Source organism: Maylandia zebra, linkage group LG18, assembly GCF_041146795.1.
Source record: "Maylandia zebra isolate NMK-2024a linkage group LG18, Mzebra_GT3a, whole genome shotgun sequence".
Lineage (NCBI taxonomy): Eukaryota > Metazoa > Chordata > Actinopteri > Cichliformes > Cichlidae > Maylandia > Maylandia zebra.
In genome coordinates this window covers 10548305-10570644 of record NC_135184.1, presented here as the reverse complement: position 1 = coordinate 10570644, position 22340 = coordinate 10548305, and the positions used below count along the sequence as shown (strand labels likewise).

The 22340-nt window shown below is 38.8% G+C and overlaps 2 protein-coding genes across 3 annotated transcripts; one reads left to right on the top strand and one right to left on the bottom strand.

Moving 5' to 3' along the window:
• Positions 1 to 160: 160 nt before the first annotated feature.
• On the bottom strand, positions 161 to 10847 carry rab12 (RAB12, member RAS oncogene family). Of its 2 annotated transcripts, XM_076876425.1 has the most exons (7): positions 10452 to 10847; positions 9330 to 9390; positions 5795 to 5933; positions 5300 to 5389; positions 4679 to 4783; positions 3148 to 3295; positions 161 to 3117 (listed from the first exon to the last, which is right to left on the bottom strand). In XM_076876425.1, the coding sequence occupies exons 1-6, from the start codon at positions 10678 to 10680 to the stop codon at positions 3188 to 3190; spliced, it is 732 nt and encodes a 243-aa protein (XP_076732540.1). In that variant the 5' UTR covers positions 10681 to 10847; the 3' UTR covers positions 161 to 3117; positions 3148 to 3187. The 2 variants fall into 2 exon arrangements, with proteins under 2 accessions (XP_076732540.1, XP_004555315.1); XM_004555258.4 differs by having other exon boundaries at positions 161 to 3295.
• Positions 10848 to 13864: 3017 nt separating this feature from the next.
• Positions 13865 to 20840, top strand: napgb (N-ethylmaleimide-sensitive factor attachment protein, gamma b). Its single transcript, XM_004555257.3, has 12 exons — positions 13865 to 14048; positions 14223 to 14290; positions 14398 to 14482; positions 15380 to 15397; positions 15483 to 15513; positions 15619 to 15728; positions 16834 to 16900; positions 16986 to 17056; positions 17267 to 17345; positions 17665 to 17744; positions 17982 to 18111; positions 19751 to 20840. Exons 1-12 carry the CDS (start codon positions 13993 to 13995, stop codon positions 19892 to 19894), a joined length of 939 nt encoding a protein of 312 aa, XP_004555314.1. The 5' UTR covers positions 13865 to 13992; the 3' UTR covers positions 19895 to 20840.
• Positions 20841 to 22340: the final 1500 nt, after the last annotated feature.

The window sequence follows — 22340 nt, the reverse complement described above, 5'->3', positions numbered from 1 at the left end:
CACCTTCACGCGAGGAGCAAAGATGACCAATAAGTCTCCACGTTTATAATCCTTAGTATTAAGTAAAACATCACTTTTTATAGCATCTTGGACGACATTTGGAAGTTCCCAGACCCAAAATTTAACAGAACAGAGACAGTCAAATAAATCAAGACCATAATCTGGTAATAAATATAGACATCTTTAATTGTATTTCATTAGTTCAAGAATGCCACAAGTTATAAATACCATAAATCTGCTTTAAACATGCCAAAACCTCTCAAAAACAGGTTTAATACAAAGTACAGTCTTCCATCTTAAAAGATACATATTTCAAACAAAAGCACTTTTTTAATGTATATTTTAAACACTGAGTAGTAAAGTAAGGCTTGGGCTATTAAAACAGAGACCACAGGGTTAGTGCGAAATGCAAAAAGTCAAAGGAAGAGGGACAAATCAAATGTTTCCTTCCAAAAAACTCAAGAAATCCTCAGCTAACATTTCAAAACACAACCTTTAAAACCCCAAATTTTCTGATAATTTGTATTCAAAGGTTGTTTTGCTGGCTGATGGTCTTATTGCGAGATGTGCTTGGATGACGGAGACGGTGTCATTAGCAAAGGCATCGCATTTTCAACATCTCCGTTTTGGGATGAACGTTTTCATTTGTTAGAATACATAATGTGCCATTTTATTACCACAAAAGCTCGACTTTAACATAAAAATTCAATCTAAAAACAACAACAAAGCAAGAAAATATTAACTAAAGTCATTCCTTTTGAATCGGTTCATTTGAGCAGTTTTCCTCACCCTCAGACTCGAGCTTTTACTGCAACATCTAACGAAACACAAACACAGCGCTACACTTGAAGTCATATAAGGAAACAAAGACGGAAGAATTAAAGTGGACCTATTATGCTTCTCCACATCTCAACCAGTCACATTGTGGTGATGCTTGCTCAGAAATTGAACTGACTCAAAATTTTAAATCAGTGTATGTGCAATGAGTCAAGTTTAGGCTTCAGACTGCTCTGAATATTCACTTTCAGACCGTTTAAAAAAACAAACAAAAAAAACCACGGTTTTATTGCTGAGATTTGAATGTGACCGGACCAATGAAGTGCAATATCTTGTTTTTGAGATATTACACAGAAACTTCACCCATCTGCCATTCAAGTGTTGTGAATGTGATGGGCAACCAATCAGAATATTTTTGGATTAAAGCAGGGGTGTCAAACATGAAGCCTGAGGCCCAGAATTGGCCAGGCAAAGACTTCCATCCAGCCCAATGGACGGCTTTGGAACATCTTAAGGTTCCTATAAAGGTTTGTATGATTTGAATGAATAAAATATGTTTATTCTGTAATTTTACATATTTATTTATTTATGCTGACAGATTTCATTCACTTACTGCAAAATGTCTTCATCGTGTAGAAACTCTGTGATGTACTGTTGACACTTGTTTTTCTTAGATTAAATGGGATTAAAGGTGTAGTTAAACATCTTCACACTGATTGAGAGGGGAGTTTTGCTGGTCAGGCACACTTCAAACCAATTTGGGCAGTATGTGGCCCACCATGTAAAATTAGTTTGACATCCCGGGCTCAAAGTGAGGGGTATGGGAGCTTAAACGACTTGTTTCAGACGATGGATTAACCGAGGGTCTTCACTGAAGCCCAGTATAAGTGAATCATGCAAAGCTACTCTAGTAGAATCCAAGAATACAAACATGAAAGCATAATAGGTCCCCTTTAAAGGATTTAATCATACACAGGAAGGCTTAGATTATATGCACTGCCTAGTATTTCTGAAAATGTGAACGTAACAGATAATCCACACACTGGTCCGTAACAAACTGCCAAATAAAAATCAAAAGAAAAAAAATGCAAATGACCATTTTAAGCATTTTTTTAAAGAACTCAAAGCCAATCGAGCCACTAGCACAACAGATAGGAACCGACCAAAGATTCCTGAGTCATTGAAATACTAATCAAACCTTCCTGCATTTTTCCCTCCAAAAGGGAAACACATGTTTTTGTCTCTAACCTGTATCTGAATTCAAAGGAAAAGACAAAGCACAAATATTAGTAACAAAAACACAACAAAGGCTGACCCACATATGCCAGTGTACTATCTGCTCTGATATACCCGCCACAAACACAGGGAGAATTCCCTTGTACAAAGACAAATCCCTCAAAGACTACACTACCCATCTCTCCTTGCAGCCCGATCGGGTGTGGAAGCGTTCTGAGCGGCAGTGCCGAGGCCAGATCCATCTTTATTAGTGCTAAGCTACAAGTCGTGTACTTTCCTTTTCTGCATGTCAGCTTAACTAGCGAAGATGGATTGTAGTGCAAAACATTACAATTTATACACATTTGAAACAAGCAGCCATTTTAATACTATTAAGGCAAAGCAATATAAACTGATATGATATCACCACCACACAACCCCTGCTGCTGGCCACAACCACCTGCACCATGTCCAGTCATTACAGAAACACACTATATTTACACCGTGTGCTTTTGTTTACCTTGAGCCCCTTTGAAATCATACATATTAACGAGCACACAAAAGTACACTAAAACTATGTACCTGCAGCCTCAAGAGTTTAAACTAAGCAGGGAAGCCGTGAGATGTTGTCATCCCTTTTCTGTGAGCTAGTAAATGCAGAGATAACAGACCCAACTCAGACAATGTTAAACTTGGCGTGATGATAAAGGACTACCGGAAGCAAACAAGTTGTAAGGCCCTCAGTAATCGCCCTCCTCAAAAACAAAGCAAAAAAAAAAAAAAAGTGCAACTGCTACCAGAGGACTCTCTACCTGGAAGGCACCTGCGGGGCACAACTAGCCTAACCGTCTGAGCAATGAGGTAGTCTGGGTCAAGTGTTGACAAAAAGGTGGAAGGAAGTGGGTGATTCAGGCCTAAGTGTTAGTGTGAAGCAGGTCATAGTGTACAGTTACAAAACAGGAGAATAATCAAAGGAAGATAACACTGCTTGTTTAAAGAGTCCATGCATTTCAGCAGTCACTGATTCCAAAGTGCTGCTGTGTGCTGCCCCCCAGTGGCCAGATTGGTACTCTGCATGTGTGAGCTGTGTGTGTGTGTGTGTGTGTGTGTGTGTGTGTGTGTGTGTGTGTGTGTGTGTGTGTGTGCGCGCGCGCGCGCGCGCGCGCATAGGTAGGGTGGGGGACCACTCCGACTCTCAGCAACAGCGCATGCGAGGAGGGGGCAACTCCGGTGGCACTTCCGGTTCAGGCTGCAGAGACAGGACACTGTTGGAAAGCTCCTTGTTGGGAACTTCCAGAGGCATCTGTTGGATCACAGACAAAGTGACATCAGCAGCCGCCAAACAGAGTGTGACAAGCAACACCATCGACAGATAGATTAAAACAAACAAACAAAAGACTAAAGTAATAAAACAATATGATGGAAAAGAATCAGATTCCTTTAACAATTTTCCTGTGAGTGTATTAGGCAAGTTTTTAAATAGCTCTTCCATCATCTAAGTAAGCGAAACAAGGCAAAAAGCAAACACATGACAAGACAAATGTCAATTCAAATTTAATAGGCCACTAAATGAATGGTGCGTTTACACAAGTCATTCCCACACATGTCCTGCAGCACCGAGCTTTAATGGACACTGAACAGCTGCAAACACAGACAAGTGATCACTCATGTTACAGTTCTCTGAAGTAGAGGTAATATGCAAATGCATATTTGGTGCTTTGTAGCATCTCTGCAGCAGAGTATATGTAGTGTGTTACAAAAAAAACAAAACAAAAAAAACTGGCAGACATGCAGATGTGTGCAGAGCCTGGATCTGATTTTGTAATTTGGACCCGAGTGGACTCCCACATATGTACATAAGTGGAAAATATCACACCCGCATAAAAATGAGAACACATATATCAAGCGCAGTCAGTCTTCAATGTTCCCGTATCCCAATACAAAGTCTACATGATGCCCAGTTGAATCAATAATGAGAACAGCACAGATAATAAACCGGTGGTTTGGAGTGGACGTCACATGTAATGACTCCAGGCAGCATCCTCTCCTGAACCTCAAAGAATACTTCCAGCAGAGAGATCGCATTTGAAGCAAATCATCTCCTGCTGTGTGCTACAATTGAAAAAGGGCACCTTTGCAAACATTAAGACATGAAGGCATGATTTTATGGACACTATCTGGAGTTCATGTGTGAAAACAGTCGGTTTGGTTCAGATCAAACAAATTTCGGACGTGTTCCATGCACTTTGGTTCCAAGCACACTCCAGTGTAGCCTTTTTGGTGTATTAATGCACAACTGACAAATCAGATATAATATTAGTATGAATGGAAGAGCTGAAAAACAATAAAATCAGTGTGATGATGTCCACTGTCAAGATAGTGAGTTAATCACTTCACCATCAAAATATATGTATCATTTTTACACTACTTGACTCAGCTGATAAATTACTTCTATATGATAGAAAAGAAATAAGTATTTATTGCTATCAGTCACTAGAATCTGAGCCCCTCTACATGAGTTTGGTTGCGCTATACGATGACATCACCAAAAATGTATAGTAAATGTTTTATGTGTTGATCTACATGACTTCATGTTTACCCGTCTACTTTCATTCATAAAAACTCAAAGTGAACCAAAATGAACCAAACATTGTGTAAAATGTATTTCAGGCGCACTTAACCTCACCTTGCTAAGAATGTCGTCCACAAGCTTCAGGAAGATTTCATCCACATTAAAATTATCCTTCGCACTAGCTTCGCAGAAGCGCATTCCACTTATTCGAGAGGCAAACTATAAAACAAGTGAAACAAAACGAGCTCGGGGTTAGAGTCGGCATGGAAACCCAAACTCAATCCTCAGGAGCACAAATTAAATTGAAGAAAGCTCCAAACACTCTTCAAGTGCACAGTTGATTCACTGGCATATTATTAACTCAGTTTTTAGTATGAAGTACATACCTGTCAAACTATTTGCATTACAGATTTTTTTGTTTGGGTTTTTTGCTGTCAAATAATCTACTGTTTGGCCTGTTTTATCTAATCTTAGATGTTTAGATTATTCAGATTTGTAAAATACTGGTGGCTGCCAGTACAACCCCTCAGCGTCCTGGTAGTTCCACCAATGGTATCAATTTCAAAATCTTATGTCATCTTTTTCTCAAGTTATTGGACTCACAAATTTGTGTGTCCAGCCTGCCTGCCCGGCTGGACAATGGCAGCAACCCCATTAACCTTTTGCGGCTGACAGGTAAAACCTGAAGGTGCGGTGCAGTAATAAGACGGTGAAGGACTTTGCTGTTGAACCCACCCTCTCTCCTTGTTGCCTGGAGATGATACGATCAGTCTCACAGTCCAGCTTGTTCCCGACCAGCAGAAGCTCTGCTTCCTCTGAGGCGTACTGATGGAAAACAGACCACAGCAGACACAAGTCAGGAAATCACCGGCCTACCGTCTCACAAAAGTCAAATCAGATTACTGCAGTTAAATCTTCATCATATCATATCACAGACAGGAAAATCTACAGTAAAAAGACACATATTCCCACACATGGATTTTCAAATACTTATAGTATTATTCAGCACAAATCATTTGAACTGAGGGGCAACACCAAGGTCTAGTTTTTGATCAGTCCCAGTTGGAATTGGTCCCCTTTATAGAAAAAGGCAGAACTGTAGGATAAATATCATGGAATAAATAGATAAACTAAATTCATGTTTCATTTTATAAGAGAAAAGGGAGGAGTTGTAATAAAAAGAAACAAAAACATAATACACACTCTCTGACACGCTGGACTTTAGTTTACCTTGTCAATCATTTTCATCCACTTGGGAAGGTCCTCAAAGGTCTCCTGTTTTGTGATATCATACACAAGCACAATTCCCTTGGCTCCTCTGTAGTATGCTGATGTGATGCTGTTGAACCTCTCCTGGCCTGCGGTGTCCCTGAAAGAGATCACACATTATAAAAACTCAATCATGTGAGAACAGATTAACCCATAGTTTTTTGATTGTGTTTTCCATTAATTAAATTTGATTAATAGGTAACTGGTTTTTAAAGACAATACATAAAAGTGTATGAACATGTAATTTCTGTGGTAATTTAGCAGAAATGTTACATCATAAATTAGTGTAAGAATTTGTCATTTATTGAGATAGTAGACATGCTATTGGTTTTAAAACACTGAATCACTGTCTAAAGCTTCACATCGTCATCTATTAAAACTAAACAGAAAAACACACCACTGAAGAGTTTTGTTCCAAAATGTCACTTTTAGACTTTGAAAGAAGACGAGATAAAGTCGATATTAGCAATATAACTGTAGCAATATTAGCTATTACGGGTTATTAAATACGCATGCACTTTATAATGTTGCATTTTCGGAAGGTAACTCGTCAGTTTCATATTTAATTTGAAATATGACCACACTCGGCTGATCATCCGAGTCTGGACTGGCAGCATGACAAGCAGTTTGAGCCACACTCACAGTGCAGTGTTACTGTACCTCCAGCCAGATAGTCTCTCCCTTTCCCCCTGTGAGTCACAGTCAGGCTTATGAGCAGAAGAGCAGACAGAGACAGCAGCACAATGGCAGGGTTAGGTAAGGTTGGGCGCGGCAGTGTTGGAGCTTGATGTGAGCAGTGCAACATGAGAAACATACACACAGTGATACTCCTCGTCTGACAGGTGGAGGACAGGCAGAGGTGTGAAGGGAGGATGTGCTGCGGTGATGGTGGATGGGAGCAAGACAGATATGTATGGAAATAAGAGATAGCGCTCCCACATTTTAACCAAGCATCGTCACACACTTGCATGTAATAAGTCTGTAGCTGAAGCAGCTCTTCAGTTGTTGGACACCAAATGTTTTCAAAATGAAATCAGAGCCTAACTGAGATCACAAGACGGCAACAGGATAACAGTATCAAATAACATCTTGTCACTAATTGACTGAGATATGAGACAATATGAGACTGATTTAAGATTTCACTGCATACATCTGTGATTTCTGCAAAGAGCACATTACATTTAGCTATTTAGTGCGAGTATTAAGCTGCAACAGCACAGTATGTAATGTTTGTAAAGTCACTGTATGGTTAACGCTAATTACTCAATGACACTAAACACAGTCTAATATGTACCATTAACTGACTGATAATGCTATTACTAATTATTTTATTAACAAACAGGGATGTAACAAACCTCCAAATCTATAGTTTTGGTTCATGCTTCAGTTTTCCTTTAGAGCAGATAAACAACAAAAAGCTGGAATAACCACCAACCTCAGAACTCCACCACGAAGCAGGATTTGGTGCTTAAGTGACTTCAGGCTTAACCCTGGGTTTCCAGTTTTACATCGCCATGGTAACTAATACACGTACGCACACGTAACCTGCGCCATAGTAGATCACGTCCAAGACAAAAGGTCAGCATAAGACCTAGCGACCAAGCGATTGTCTGGAAAAGCCCTTGCACCTCAGTGTGCAGATACTAAGAGGATCTACAGTTTTTATTCAGAACACACAGATCCTTACAGACACTTTTAGTCCTCGCTCGTTTGCTTGCTTCCATTTACCTTTCTTATAAGCCTGAAGCCTAATATTAACTTTACATGCAATTTGCATTTTCCCCTAATATGACTTGGTCTGTTTGTTTTTTTTAAATACATTGGAATATAGTATTACTCTCATTCTCTGGGTTGGCCATGTGAAGCCAAATTTGTTTTTTCCTTGTGAATACAGTCAGTTTGACTGGAAAACCCAGAGCTGACTTGTCAAGTTGATAACAACCCTGGTGGATTGCCTGTGTTAGGGTACGATACAATTTTGCAGGCATTTGCATTACGTGAGGAAAATAAAGTCTTCTGCTACAGTAAGCCCAACTATTAGAAAAACCTAATGAAGTGTAGTCTGCATTACATTTCTTATATTTATTAGTACCAGGATCTGTGGATATAACTATTTCAATCTGGGCATGCCACCAAGGACCTTCATCAGAAAATATTTTGAACACATTAGGTCATGCTGTCCTTACTAACCACAAAGAGCTGCTGGTGGACTGGCCAAGGTGAGACTTCACTGACGTCACTCTCAACCACTGATAATAAAGTACACTCATTGCAACCCACTGATGGGGTCTGGATAGAATCACTACTATGCTAAGAATAGCATTTTCTCTGTTTTGGTTTTACCATTTTAACCACACAACTATTATAATATTTTAATTAGGAGGAGGTCGGGGTACTAAGGTTCTAAGCATTTTTTCACCCCCCATGTGTTTATAGGCCACTAGTGCATGTCATTAACTATTGTGCATGGTCTTTCTTTGCTTTCCTTTTTTTTGCCTTCTTTTACCCTTTACCCCTAGATTGGTGATAGTAGATGACTCTGAGCTCCTGTTAAAAGGGAGGTTTTTCCCTCCCACCATCAACAAGTGCTTGGTTAATAGGGGATCATTTAAAAGATAGTCTCACTACCTTACTATATAACATTGAAACAACTGTGGTTCTTAGTTGGTGCTACATAAATAAAACTGAAATAACTTGAGAAAAGAAGATTGTCGGTACTGGAAAATACTTTATTTGTTTCTGTTGATGGATTTCCAACCTGTCCAACCGGTGTACCCCGCCTCTCACCCTATGATAGCTGGTATAGGCTCTAACCCTCTAAACAGGATAAGTTAAAACAGGGATGCATGGCTGGTTGTTTTGTGGGGGAGTGCAGGAACAGATCATGCAGGAGCTTTGACAAATGACACCCACTCAGAGTAACTTCACAAGACAATTTCCTGCTTTATTCTCACATGGTCTCTCAGTTCTCCTAGGTCAGATCTGACAGATTCAGACACGAATCCACCGAGTCTTGACTACATAATTTCACAGCTCATAGGTACAACCTTTAGGAAAGTAGAACCATTTATGTTTTTAGACAGCCGAGGTAGGTCAAATGCATTCACACAAATCTAGTAGTAACAGCTTAGTTGTTAGGCGAAAAGAGCACACCAGCACCTGCAGATACTCAAGATATCAGTAAAGAAATAGTGACGAGATATTCCTAGTAACAACAGCAGTACCTGATATAAACAAGCAATCTGAAACCTCAGACAACATGGTGAGCAATGATGATGTGGTTTGCATGATGATGTTTACTAGTGAGATTCCCACAGGAGACACTGGGAATCTGTACAAAAACATGTTGACATGGAGAAACATGCAAGAAACACAGCTGGAATACACCCAGTAAGCCAAACAGCAGCTTTTGTTAGTGAAGCCTGCATGCTGATAGGACGGACAGAGAGACAGAGGACATGCAACAGGCAGGAAAGTAAAGGAACTCCTCACTTACCATATCTGTAGTCTAATCTTCTTCCCTCTCAGCTCAACCGTCTTGATTTTGAAGTCAACTCCTATGAGGGAACCAAAACATGTGAACAAAGGCACAAGTTCAAGACTTTGCCCATAAGTTCTAGTGTTAGTAGATTTAATAGATGTGGAGCACTCACTGAGCCATCCACAAAACAATACAAGCCACATTGCATCACCCAGCTCGTCTGAGGCAACTTTTTCAGACAGGCTGGGAGACTGTAAAGCTATTCCCTCTGTGGTACCTAATCAAAGAAGCATGTTATTAGTGACACATCTCACACAACTTATGAGCTGTGTCAGGGAGTGACAGGGCACAAAATGGAGCTCTGCTTTAGCAGCTGCTTCTTTTAGACTATTTTGGGACTGGACACTATGGCTGGCTGCCGGACTGGTCATAGGACTGTTTACCCAGCTGTATGTATAAACAGATCTCATGTGTATTTTTAATCTGCAAACATGACTGGCAATTTGTCACATGGCAATCTCGTGTTTAGTAAGTAAACATACCAGGGGTCAAATAATCAAATAATGTGTTTTTATGTAGAAATATGCAACATCTTAGTTCTCTGTGTAGAGATATATCAGTAAAATAAGGTGGTATTGGATAAGACTACTTCCTGGTTAACATAACCAAAACAGGGTTACTAGAAGTAAACAGTAATTCAGACCCATAATACCTATAATATAATATTCTGCAAATATTATCAGAACAGTAATAAAGTACAATTATTCATTTGTATTTAATTAATAAAAACGCTGTCCTTTAGCAGAAGTCTAAAATCTCTACATGCAAACGTTAAAAAAGCTTAAGGAAGCCTAGTTCATGTGATTGAAGTCAAAGGAAATGCTATTGTTACTTCAGTCACCATAGTCAACTGGCTAAGATACTGTTATCAACATACCTAGCGAGCTACAGCTAGCATTGGAAATAAAGTTTAGTCGCTATGCAAGTGAACTTGGAGGATTTATGGTCACTGGGCGCACCCCACAGTAGTTTACGCATTTCTCCTCGAGTATTTAGCCAGAGCCCTTCTACATGTTGTAGCTGATTAAATGAAAAGTAGTCGAAAAAACTAAATCTTTTAATGCCTTCTGTCCTCACCTACGGTTGACTTGCAAGCTTCGCAGAAAGTGTCGTCGGTAAATCTTTCCATGAGACTTGTTTTACCAACACCACGAGAGCCAATAATGATAATCTGAAGTTTGAAATCAGCGGGTCTGGGAGGCATCTTCCTGCGGCGTGACTGAGCCCCCAGAGCGGGGGACGAGTTCGCGGAGCCCCCGCCGCCACCGCCGGCGGCCCTCCGTGGAATATCATACCTCGGATCCATCAGTAATCCCACATTTGTGACTATAAGACGAACAGACAAATAACCCTAACCGGTTACAGAAACAACACAAGCCGATATCTCCAACTTTCTTTTGTCTCTGATGAAGTTTGCGAAAGTTTGTCAGTCGCCGACAGTTGTTGTTGTTCAGCCATTAGAGACCGGGGCCATCGTGATGTCATTTCCGCTTCCGGTGGCTATGATTTCTATTTTTATAAATTTTATAAAATTATAACCAGAGACCGCTTAATCACTTGTAATCAGACTGTATTACTTTTACATGTTATTTTGATTTATTAAACGTTTTCATTAAAAAGGCACCAAATATTAGGCCTGCATGTAGAGAGACATCCTCTTATAATTGATAATGTCAATTATAAGAGGATGTCAGTTATATCAATTATAAGATTTCAGTGCATAATCTGGTCCTTATTAGGTCTTACAATTGGGTAAATACAGCCTCAGAAGAATTACAAAACATGACATATTATACCATGTAATTATTTATTTAACAAAAATTAAGTCAAAATGTAGAGGTTACATGGTAAAAATAAGTACACCCTCCCTTCTCCCAAAAGAATTAAGAGGGTAAGTAGAGGTCAGATCCTGATAATTGAATGCCCTTGATTATTTAATCACCAGCAACTTTGAGGATTTCTATAAAAGCAGACGTTTTGGCAGTTTGCTAGTCTGGAGCATTCGGGTGTGTGTTAACACAATGCCAAGAAGGAAATACATCAACACTGATCTTACAGAAACAATTGTTGCTTCCCATCAGTCTTGAAAAGGTTCTAAGTCCATATGAATTTCACTGAATTCCATCATTCTACACCGAGAAAGATTATTAACAAGTGGAAAACATTGATATCAGCTGTCAGTTTGTATCCAGAGTGGATGTCTAAGCAAATTAAGCAAATTAAGCACAGGCTCAGGGACTCTCAGGGAAAAAAACAAGAACTACAAATTCCACAGACCTCAGTAAGCATGTTAAATGTTAAAAGTTCATGACAGTACAATTAGAAACAGAGTGAACCAGTATGGCTTGTTTGGAAAGTTTGCCAGGAAAAAGCATCTTTTCTCTAAAAGGAAGACAGCACGGCATTGGTTTGGAAAACTGCCTCAGAATAAACCACCAGACGTCTTGTGGCATGTCTGGCAGAACCAAACACAGCATATCAGCACAAACACCTCACACCAAATGTTAGCACGGCTGCAGATTGGGCTTGTTTCATAACCACAGGATCTGGACTCCTTGCAGTCATTGAGTTGATCATGAACTCTGTATACCAAAGTTTTCTGAAGTCAATTGTGAAGCCATCTGTCTGACTGAAATTGGTCATACAACTGGAGAGTGAGCCCAACATATAACACAATGGCTGACAAAAGAAAATAATAAAGGTGTTGCAATGTCACAGTCAAAGTCTGGAATTCAATCTGATCACAGTTTTCCAATGAGACCTTAAGAGAGCTGTGAATAAAATGATGCCCTGCAAACCTTTATTATTGCTTCAAACTATCCCTATAAAAGGTGCTACTGAATCATGGGGTGCATTCAGTTTTTCACACACAGTTTCTACATTTACTTAAATAATGGCACAATGTAATACATCATGTTTTGTTGTTCAATTCAATCAGAATCAGAATCAGAATCAGAATGGGTTTTATTGCCAAATGTTGAGCAGGTTTACAACATTAGGAAATTGCTGCGGTGCTTCAGTGCAAACATGCTGTCATAAATTGCACTTAAATAGACATGAAAAAATAAAAGTAAGAATAAGAATTAAAAGTGCTACGTAGAAAGATATATGCATGAGATATACATGAGATATATACATGAGAATAAGAATTAAAAGTGCTACGTAGAAAGATATATACATGAGTGCAGGTGGTGATCAGTGCCAAAACATGGAATCAAGCTGTATTCATTTAAATTTAAGACCTACAAATGACTAATTGCTTTTTTTGCAATATCCTGAGATGTAAAACCTTAGAAAAGGGGGCGGATATACTTTCTTTTCACCATGAAAAAAAAACGTTTTCTTTTTGTATCACAACTGAGATTCTTGATCCCTTTTAAAGCCCCTTTAGGTAAATTTGTGATATGTACAAGTTTTATTTGACCTGAGGTTGCAGTCCAACAAACAGGACTGTGAATATCCAATGTAAGTGTGGAGAATCAATGCAAGATGTTCTGTTTTCTCAGAGTGATATAAAACTCTCAGGAATTCTGTTCAAGTATATTTCATTTAATGTTTGGCAAGGAAAAAAATGTAAAGACCACAAGGGAAAGTGCAGTTTGACAAAGAGAACAAAGGAGCACTGTCCTATAAAGTTTGACGTAGTTCTCATAAGCATGGCAGACTGACTATCTGGTGCTTTGCCAATGGTATTAACATGTATGGGTTCCATACATTCACTCCGCACACATCTGGAAAATGTTAAAGAGGCCCACTATGTCAAGTTGCTATAGCCTCCTGCGCCTTCACTTGTCCTCAGCTACGAAAAAATAACAAAAAAAAAAAGTACAGAACCAGTATGTGATTGGAAATTTCTGAATGAAAACAAGAGACTTAAATAAATACACTGCGAACTGAAGATAATCAATGGGCCAATGCCCTGACTTAACAGTGCCTATTCGCTCCCTGATGGAAAGTTAAAGAATTATCTGTGGATGGTTCTTTTGTTGTGCCTGCAACCTTACCAAACACTGGTAGTGTCATGGTGTTCTGTTAGACCTGTTAGTCATGGAGGGTTAAGTTAAGGCCCTTTTAATCCTGCATTAATTTAGCACTCTATTTTTCTTTATATTTACAAAACATATTATCAGCAAACATTGGACTGAAGCTTTGTGAAACTCCTGGAATTTGAAATCACACTGTAGGCTCCCACGTCACCAGACTTTCTTGTAATTGCTTCCAAATTCATAATCCAGACTTTGAGCAAAGGCTATTGTTGTTTTAATACTTATAAATGACTTGGTTTTAAAGCGAGGGCGTGGAAATTACATTTAAAAATCCACTGTGGTGGTGAACAGAGGGGATATTGCCCCCCAAAAATGTGCTATTGTGGATCTGATTGTATAGTTTTTCATTAAAAAAAAACAAAAAGCAAATTTTCTAGCTGCATTACAGTACTAGAGCCAGATTTTCGCATTCCCTGTTGTTGCTGTTTTTTGGTCCAATGCGGCATCCGTAACCTGCGACAGTGACGTTGCGGCCGAGGAGGAGTTCCTGGTAATCCAAACATCGACGAAGCGACATCCATAGTCGTTTATCAATAACATATTCCTCATAACCGAGTTGATCGATCAACATAATGGCTGCTCAGAAGATAAACGAAGCGCACGAGCACATAGCCAAAGCGGAGAAATGGTGAGCCAGGACAAAAACGATTATTTCCTGCTCTGTAGTTTTACTACTCACGTTAGCTAGCTGTAAGGCCACTGTGTATTTTCTGTTGAAAGGTTATGCGACATAAAGTGACTTTATGGTTATTTATCCATCGAATTATAATTGTATTATTTGTTCCTCGTGGTGTGTTTACAGCTTAAAAACGAGTCTGACAAAGTGGAAGCCTGACTTTGACAGTGCTGCATCAGAATACGCCAAAGCAGGTAAAACACGAAACGACACTATTGCTTAAAACTGGAGTGTTTTTTCTTATCATTATATTACAAATATATAATTTCACAGTGAGCTAACCTCTGTGCTTTGTTTCTAGCTGTGTGCTTCAAGAATGCCAAGCAGTATGAACAAGCAAAGGATGCTTATCTGAAGGAAGCTGAGTACCACACAGAAAACAAAACGTATCCTTTCCTGATCAAAGGAAAGGCACAAGTCTGCATATATTCTGTGCAATCGCTAGCCACTTTGTTAGCGGCTCAGACAACAGAAACACAAAGCGTGCAGGCAGTGTAGGGTGTAACCGTTTTTAACCCTGCACCCTGGGTCCTGTTTTAGCTGGGTTCAGGGTGCCTGCTTATCGCAGATTTAACAGCGTACCATAGTTATTCTCACTAGGGGTGTAACAACTCTAAAAACCAAGACCAGCAAAACTCTGGCAAAAATATACACAATATATTATAATTCTGTCATTCCATACTGTGAGACCCACGTGGAGATATTGCGTAGAAATATTGAAATGTCATCAGTTTATAATGAAATAATTAAGTGACAAGATTTGTGGCAAACTGATTATTTTCCCATATGTATTTTGTTATTCAACCTCTCAAGGAAAACTAAGATTTGAGCTAAAACCCTGCCATCAAACCCTGGTAAAACAAATCTGGCTTCGAAGAATTGTTACACCCCTGATTCTGATGGGTTTTCATTTCATGAGCACTTTATACGTTGGCATGGATTCATTTTGCCTTGTGTCAAAAATCGAAGGAGGTCTTAATCCAACAGAGCACCTCTGGGACAAAGTTTGAACAGTAGAATTGCATTTGTAAGGTGCTGCCCAGAAATTTGTAACAACTGTAATCCTGCTGTGTCTTCAAGGACCCAAACCTCTGAGGAAGATTTCTAGCAACTTGTTGATTTTTGCTAAGAAGAGTTAAAGTCACTTTAGACTGTGGGAAGTTTGTATCAGGGGTTTAACATTTTATTAATGGAGAATGTAATCTGATTTATTTTAAGCCATATATTTGTTAGCATGACACAGTTTCACTCTTGTTTGGCTATTTCCTTAGCTTGTCCTTCAGGCTTTTTCATGCTGCAAAGTAAGTATAATGCTTAATAACCTGTAATATTGAAGCAGCTGCAAACTTGGAAACACCTGTTTGATTCAAACTCTTATTTCCTCAGGGCTATTGAACAGGCTGGTATGATGATGAAGGTGAGTGTAACCACTCTAAAACCACACAGTGAAGTCATAATAAAACAGATGGAGATAATGATTCAGTAGCACAATTGTAACTCTGCTGTGTTTGCACTGCATCAGGAACAAAAGAAAATGCCAGAGGCCATCCAGTACATAGAGAAAGCCTGCATGATGTACATGGAGAACGGGACACCGGACACTGCTGCCATGGCTCTGGACCGGGCTGGAAAGTAAAAATAATACCTTAATTTACTCTGCTGATCAGTGCTGACCAGTTAAGCATATTTTTTTCATTGGAATGGCGATATGAATGTATTTGATAAACACCTTTCAGAAGTCTGCCTGATAACTGATTAATGAGAAAGTTCATCTTAATTTATATGCACCATACATTCACTGCCAAAGTACAAGTGTTTTAGCTATTGGATGAATAGGTTTGTTGGGTTCTTTAGTAATTAAAAAGATGCAATGAGAATATAATTAAGAACAGGATAATTGTAGCATTATATTTATGCCCACAGCTAACTAAAAGCTAAATTTTGACTGTGATAAAGTGCTGCAGAAATTTAAGGAAACTCTTAATTCTAATTCTGTAGTGCAGCCGTCCCCAGACTTAAGACAGAGCCTTACCATTTTAAAATATGAACGTTTTCTATGGATCTCCCAAACCTTTAAACACACTATCACATCACACAAGGCTAACACAAGAATTTAAAGGTTTTTTTTGTGTGTGTTTTAAATTATTAATTTGAGCTTCTGCATTAGCAGCTTTATTTCTGGCACCATCTTCATGTTAGTTTTTTCTACTATTGATTTTTCAGGATCAAAATAGATCAGAAAATTAATCATCTAATTTTGAAATTTCACAACATTGATTTATTCATTCTATATCTTTTTAAAAATGATTTCTAAATATCTAATGGCAGTTTTAAAGTAAATAATATAAAACCGATTTCTTGTAAATCACTTCATGGCCCACCTGCAGCTCCTTTGCAGCCCACCTGGGAGCTACGACCCACATTTTGGGAATCACTGGTATAGCTAATATGCAGAATTTTAATTTTTTTATTCGATCCATTTTGTCACCTCACCTCACATACTGAAGATCATTTTAACTATTAACATTATAAGCTGCCAGCTGCTGGTTATGGCACAAGTCTGATCGCTTTATTGTGATGAGAATTAATGCTTGCATTGTTACTGCCATTATGCATATTTACGTGCTGTTTATTATACTTACGTTAACTTTTTATTCTCAGAAACTGACTTTCAATTCTAACAAAAAATACTCCGACTGAAAAAGAGTGTTTCCTAAAACACATTTTTCCTCCTCAGACTGATAGAGCCTATAAACCTGGAGAAAGCTGTGGACTTGTATCAGAAGGCAGCAGGTGTATTTGAGGTATGGATATCAACAAAGATTTAATAATTTAGCTTTTTTGGGGGGGGTTCAGTCAGCTGTTTTATCCTTTTTTTGTGTTTTGTAGAATGAGGATCGCCTACGTCAGGCAGTAGAACTGCTGGGAAAAGCCTCCAGACTTCTGGTCAGGTTAAAAAGGTAAAGGGAAATAATGGTGGATGGGATGTTAACACTCATCTTTGGTTTTACACATATATATTACCAAGGATCAGATATGGTAACCTTGAAGGCTGGGCTTGGTAAATGAATTTCCTTTGATTTCTCTTCTTGCCTGTTTGATATATTTCATGTCAGTGATGTGTTTGTAAACCTGCTCCTCATCAGCCTTTTTCTGGCCTTTCTAACCAGGCTGGACGAAGCGGCAGTCGCCCTGCAGAAAGAAAAGAATATGTACAAAGAGATCGAGAACTTCCCGATGTGCTTCAAGGTGGCTCAGCTGTTTGTTTTTATATCATGTACATCTTTTTTGCACAGTTTATCAGCAGTGCAACAATCAGGTTTCCATTGTAGGCAATGTTGTGTTGTTTCTCTTAATCTGGTTTATCTTCTCTGCCTTTAAGTCAATCACGTTTTTAAGACAACTTTCTTTTCATTGTCTGCTCCTCATAAAGCAGTGGTTTGAAGAGCAGGCGGGTGGGACAGCCATGCTCATAGCCAGCACTGTGCACCTGAAACGATCATATAAGAGATTTCCTTTTTTAATTTTTTCATATCATTTAAATCATGTTTTTTTTTTTCTTCCTTAGAAAACAACTGCTCAAGTACTGGTTCATCTTCACAGAGGCGACTACGTAGCAGCTGATAAATGTGTCAGAGAAAGTTACAGGTAAGCCAATTCACCTACACTTCATTGCCATCTGTATTATGAAGTTAGAAGAGACTAAAGTCTCCTCGAGCCAGCCTGGCAGGAAAATATTCTGCATCCTCATCAAAACATCAAAGACCAGAGAAAGAACCGGCTCGCTTCTTACTTTGTTTGACCCTTGATGTCACATTCATGGTGTAACGCTGCTGCCACTTACTTTAAAGATGGTTACATGATGTACTGCTTGATCTCCTCCAGCCTGCCTGGCTATAGTGGAAGCGAAGATTGTGTTGCCATGGAGACGTTACTTCAGGGCTATGATGAGCAGGATGAGGACCAGGTCTATCGCGTGTGTAACTCACCTCTGCTGAAGTACATGGACAATGATGTGAGTACTAAGGTTTCATTGTTGTGGTTTGTGATTATGGTAGACTTCTGGCCCCGTTGTGATAATGCAGCGACGTCTGACGTGTTAGCTAAGTTTCCAGAACATTAGGCTTATCATTCGTCCGTCCGTCCGCCTGTCTGTCTATATATTTTATTTAATTTTTTTTATTTTTTTATTTTTTTTGCTGAATGCCAAAATAACGTCAAGATAATCCAAACAATAAAAATGAATTTTAGCCATTGTATTCATGATTGCAGGTTTTTCTCTGTTACCTTAGATATATAATTAATAGCCTTTACAGAGTAAGGTGGAAAATAATGAATGTCCTCAGCTATCACTGTTCCACACAGTGTTTTAACCATCTGTAAAGCAATCCGAGGCTTAATACCTGTCTTAAGGCTGAAAATTCCCCCCACACCACACATGAGTTGGTGCCCTGGTTCCAGATGAGTTGGAGAAAGTTTCTTTGAGAACATCAAGATGGTGTCCAGTTTTTCTTATTTCAATTTAACATGTTTTTTTGAAAAGATGACACAAAATGTCAAATTTTGACCTATGTGCTACTGTGACGGGTGCTTCAAATAATTCCTTCTACCAGATCCAGGGCTATTACTACTGTGTCTCATCTACTCTGTAGATACAGGGTTACCCCCAAATCTTTCTGAAAACCTATGCCATGACTGGAAGTGCACCTCCCTTGAAATGTACTGTAACTACACACTGGATCAACGCAGACTGCAGCAGCTGTGATTGAACCACTCAGTTTGAATGATTCAAGCTACTTCAGCTGCCATTGTTTGAATCAGCAAGAAGAGAGAAACCCCGCCACCAGGTGGTGTTTTGGTGGTGAAATTGCAGAATAGGGGAGCCAAGCAGCACACAAGTATAAATGCTCTCACCTCCTTGGAGGAGTTGATTATATTAATGCTTCATTTAACACACTTAATACTTTATCAGCTTTAATTAACAACTTCAAACCAACTTCTAGCTCACTGCTGTTACCTTTAGTCCAATACTTTTGGTTGCTCCTTCATACTCCAACAGCTACTCAGTGTTTCAAGATATATTTCCACTCATTCTGTAAGGCAGACATTTTAGCTGTCTTTGTAGTATGTTAGGCTTTAGTTTAGTTGTTTAAAGTATTCGGTTATTCACCTTTTTTGATTGTTAGCTATCTGTTTGAAATGTAGTCTGTTTCTACATTCTAACCATCCATCTCTTACTTTTAATGAACCTTTCTACTCAAATCTGAACAGGTCTGAAATATTTCTAATTAAACTTCTGTATTTTAGAAGATTAAAGATGCAGCAGGAACAGCTGTCATGGTCCAGGTGGGATTGACATTATTATCTGTCTTAGGTGATGTTAAAATCACCTAAGATGAAAGATGAAAATAAATCCTGTGTGGACTTAGATGTTATATACTGACAACTTCATTAGGACTGTGTTGATTTGTTGTGGATGGATTAGATTAACAGCTGTCATTAGATTTTGATTTAAACGATGCCATATTTCAACACTGCCAAAGGAGGAAATGTGTTTATGGGTTTTGTTATTCGTTTTAAAATAGTTGATTAAAGCATAAATATTGAGGGGCTTTAAATCTGACGGCTAATGACACTCCCCCTCCCCCTCACAGTATGCCAAACTGGCTATTTCCCTGAGGGTACCTGGAGGAGGAGGAGGAAAGAAGAAGAAGGCTGCTGCTGCTCCACAGGGTGGTGCTAGTGGGGCACCAGCTCCAGAGGAAGAGGAGGATGACTATGAAGGCGGGCTGTGTTAGCCTTCAGCCTCCAGAGCACCGACTCTACCATCTGCTGCCACCAGTACACCCTCTCTGTATGAATTAAACAACCTCTGAGCTCTGATATCCTGATGGGTGGCTTTCTGATCTTAAATGTGCAAAAAAAGAATAAGAAAAAAATAAATTTTAAAACCCCAAACAGTTCAGTAGGTGTTGGCGTCAACCTGAGTTTGAACAGCCTTTTATTTTGTGTAATCTCTCGAGGTGGATCCTCAGCCTGTTGTATGTACATGTTCTATTATTTCTCGTCTCTTGTGAAGCTGTAAATTTTGCTGTTATTGTTTGCGGGTAGAGTGTAAAATTACTATAGGTATATTCAAATCACACAAAGACTTGATCAGTGTATAGGTGTTTATTTGTACAGAGTTAATTTATTCAGTATTCATGACTATAGCCTGAAAATGTTACTGGAGCAATATGCAATCAGATTGTTATAATGCATGTTTGCAATAACGGAACGATTAAATAAAATAAAATCTATGATAAATCTGTCGATATTAAAGCTTAAGAATGGGTCACGCTGTCATCTTCAGCATCAGCTCTCTCTACTTTTTTGTGAGTATTTTAAAAATAAGACATAATGCAGCTTGTAGCCAGCTGTAGACTGTTTTCCTGTCTACCTCCAGCTCTGTGTTACCTTATAATAAAATAGTCATGGCTGTGTCTTTATTTCTTAATTTCCTCTAAAATTAAAGATAGTATACTAATAAAAAGGGGACCATTCAGTGAAGATTTCAGGGCTGTAAATGTGAAAAGCCCACAATAAGTACAATATCACCTAAATGCCAATAATATAAAACAATATCACTACTAAAGGGATTGTTTACATTTTTAAATTTGTGTTGTTGCTGACTTATTGTATATTCCTCAAAGTCATATCTTCAAACTTTGCACATGCATCAATAAACATTTCCGTTGTGTGGCATTTTATGGTCTCTGTACATTTTCTTAAATGAGTTAGCAAACAGATTTTCCATATCAGCGAGTCTAACAGTGGCTGCAGATGTCTGCACCAAAATGGCTCACAGACATGTAATGACTGTGTAGCTTCCTAAGACCTATTTATCTTTGATGAGGCTAATGCTTTCTCTCTGTTAAGCGATATTTAATGTATACCCATTCATGCTCTTTTTGTGATGCCTCTCATACTGAATGACTCCAGTGCATCTGTGCATTAGGTGGATCAAAGCTGGACTTGAGTGGAAAACAAATTAGCAGACAAAAATAAGAAGTTGTTTCATGTGTGGGTTATTAGAACAGAGTCTTGTGCATCGGACTTGAAAAATATTCTTAATTAAATTGAACTTTCATCACGATATGACTTAGTTTTGAGCTGATATACAGATTCCCAATTTAATAATTAAATACCGCTGACAAATCTTTTTTTCTAGGGCTTAGTCCTTTTTAGTTTCTAGGTCTTTATATTTTCAATCGCATTCACCCACCTTCCCCCAAATTATGGATTCTACAGGTGTTAAAACATGATGAAGCAAAACTTCAAATTTAAAAAGATAAGAGACTCAAGGAATCTTCCCACAAATGCAAACCTAATATTTCCACACTCAAACCACTTACGCATGACACATTTTCTATTAGCTAGATTTTGTTTTTCTCCTCATCAAACTTCTGTTTTTCTCTGCACAGCACCACATGCATAGAATGTGCATACAAGCATAAACAATCAATATGCAACTGAAATATGAACTTTCAGCTTTAATTCAAGAGGTTCAACAAAAGAATCGCGTTAACTTTTCAGGAACTGTTCCCCATGGTTTCAGTATAAAATATTTTTTGCATTCTTGATATCAGATTTCATCTGTGTTTAGTTCTTGTTTTCATTCCACAATATGCCAACTGCTTTCAATGAGTGACAAGTCTGAGGGGTTTAGCATCCAGACTCTTACTATGGAGCTCTACTGTTGTCCTAATGTAGAACGTGCAGAATGTAGTTTGGCATTGTCTTGTTTAGTGAGAAACGTTTTCCTGAAAGGCAGTATATGTTACTCCATAACCTGTTTATATCATTAACAGATGTTCTAATTACTCATAGTGTACACTAATGTACCCCAAATCATGAATGCCGTTTCCCTAGCAACTGTCTGCTGATAACAAGCTGGATGGCTCCTCTCCCCCTGTGCCTGCTGTATGCCGTGTGTGGTCAGACGACGTCATTGCAACATTCATGACCCTGAGAAGTAAGCAGTGTTTCTCAATCTTGTTTATATATAGGTTTCTTCACAGAGCTGTAGCTAGCATTCTTGGATTCAGCAACAAGTTGTGTTTACTGAGAGTGGATGTCGGAAGAACTTAAATGCACTCCAGATTGAGGTCATGGACAGATGGCTGGACATTCTCCTTCAGGATGTTTTAGTAGACAGCAGAATTCATGGTTCCATTTACCACAGCAAGTCTTCCAGGTCCTGAG

What these genes read in the sequence shown, in the direction of transcription:
- rab12 (XM_004555258.4), bottom strand. Translation starts at nt 10,680, where the DNA reads ATGGATCCGAGGTATGATATTCCACGGAGGGCCGCCGGCGGTGGCGGC. An exon ending in GGATGAAAATGATTGACAAG is followed by an intron (nt 5,390 to 5,794) that starts GTAAACTAAAGT and finishes GTTTTCCATCAG; the next exon opens with TACGCCTCAGAGGAAGCAGA. An exon ending in CCAGGCAACAAGGAGAGAGG is followed by an intron (nt 4,784 to 5,299) that starts GTGGGTTCAACA and finishes CTTGTTTTATAG; the next exon opens with TTTGCCTCTCGAATAAGTGG.
- napgb (XM_004555257.3), top strand. Translation starts at nt 13,993, where the DNA reads ATGGCTGCTCAGAAGATAAACGAAGCGCACGAGCACATAGCCAAAGCG. An exon ending in AGGCTGGTATGATGATGAAG is followed by an intron (nt 15,514 to 15,618) that starts GTGAGTGTAACC and finishes GCACTGCATCAG; the next exon opens with GAACAAAAGAAAATGCCAGA. An exon ending in ACTTCCCGATGTGCTTCAAG is followed by an intron (nt 17,346 to 17,664) that starts GTGGCTCAGCTG and finishes TTTCTTCCTTAG; the next exon opens with AAAACAACTGCTCAAGTACT.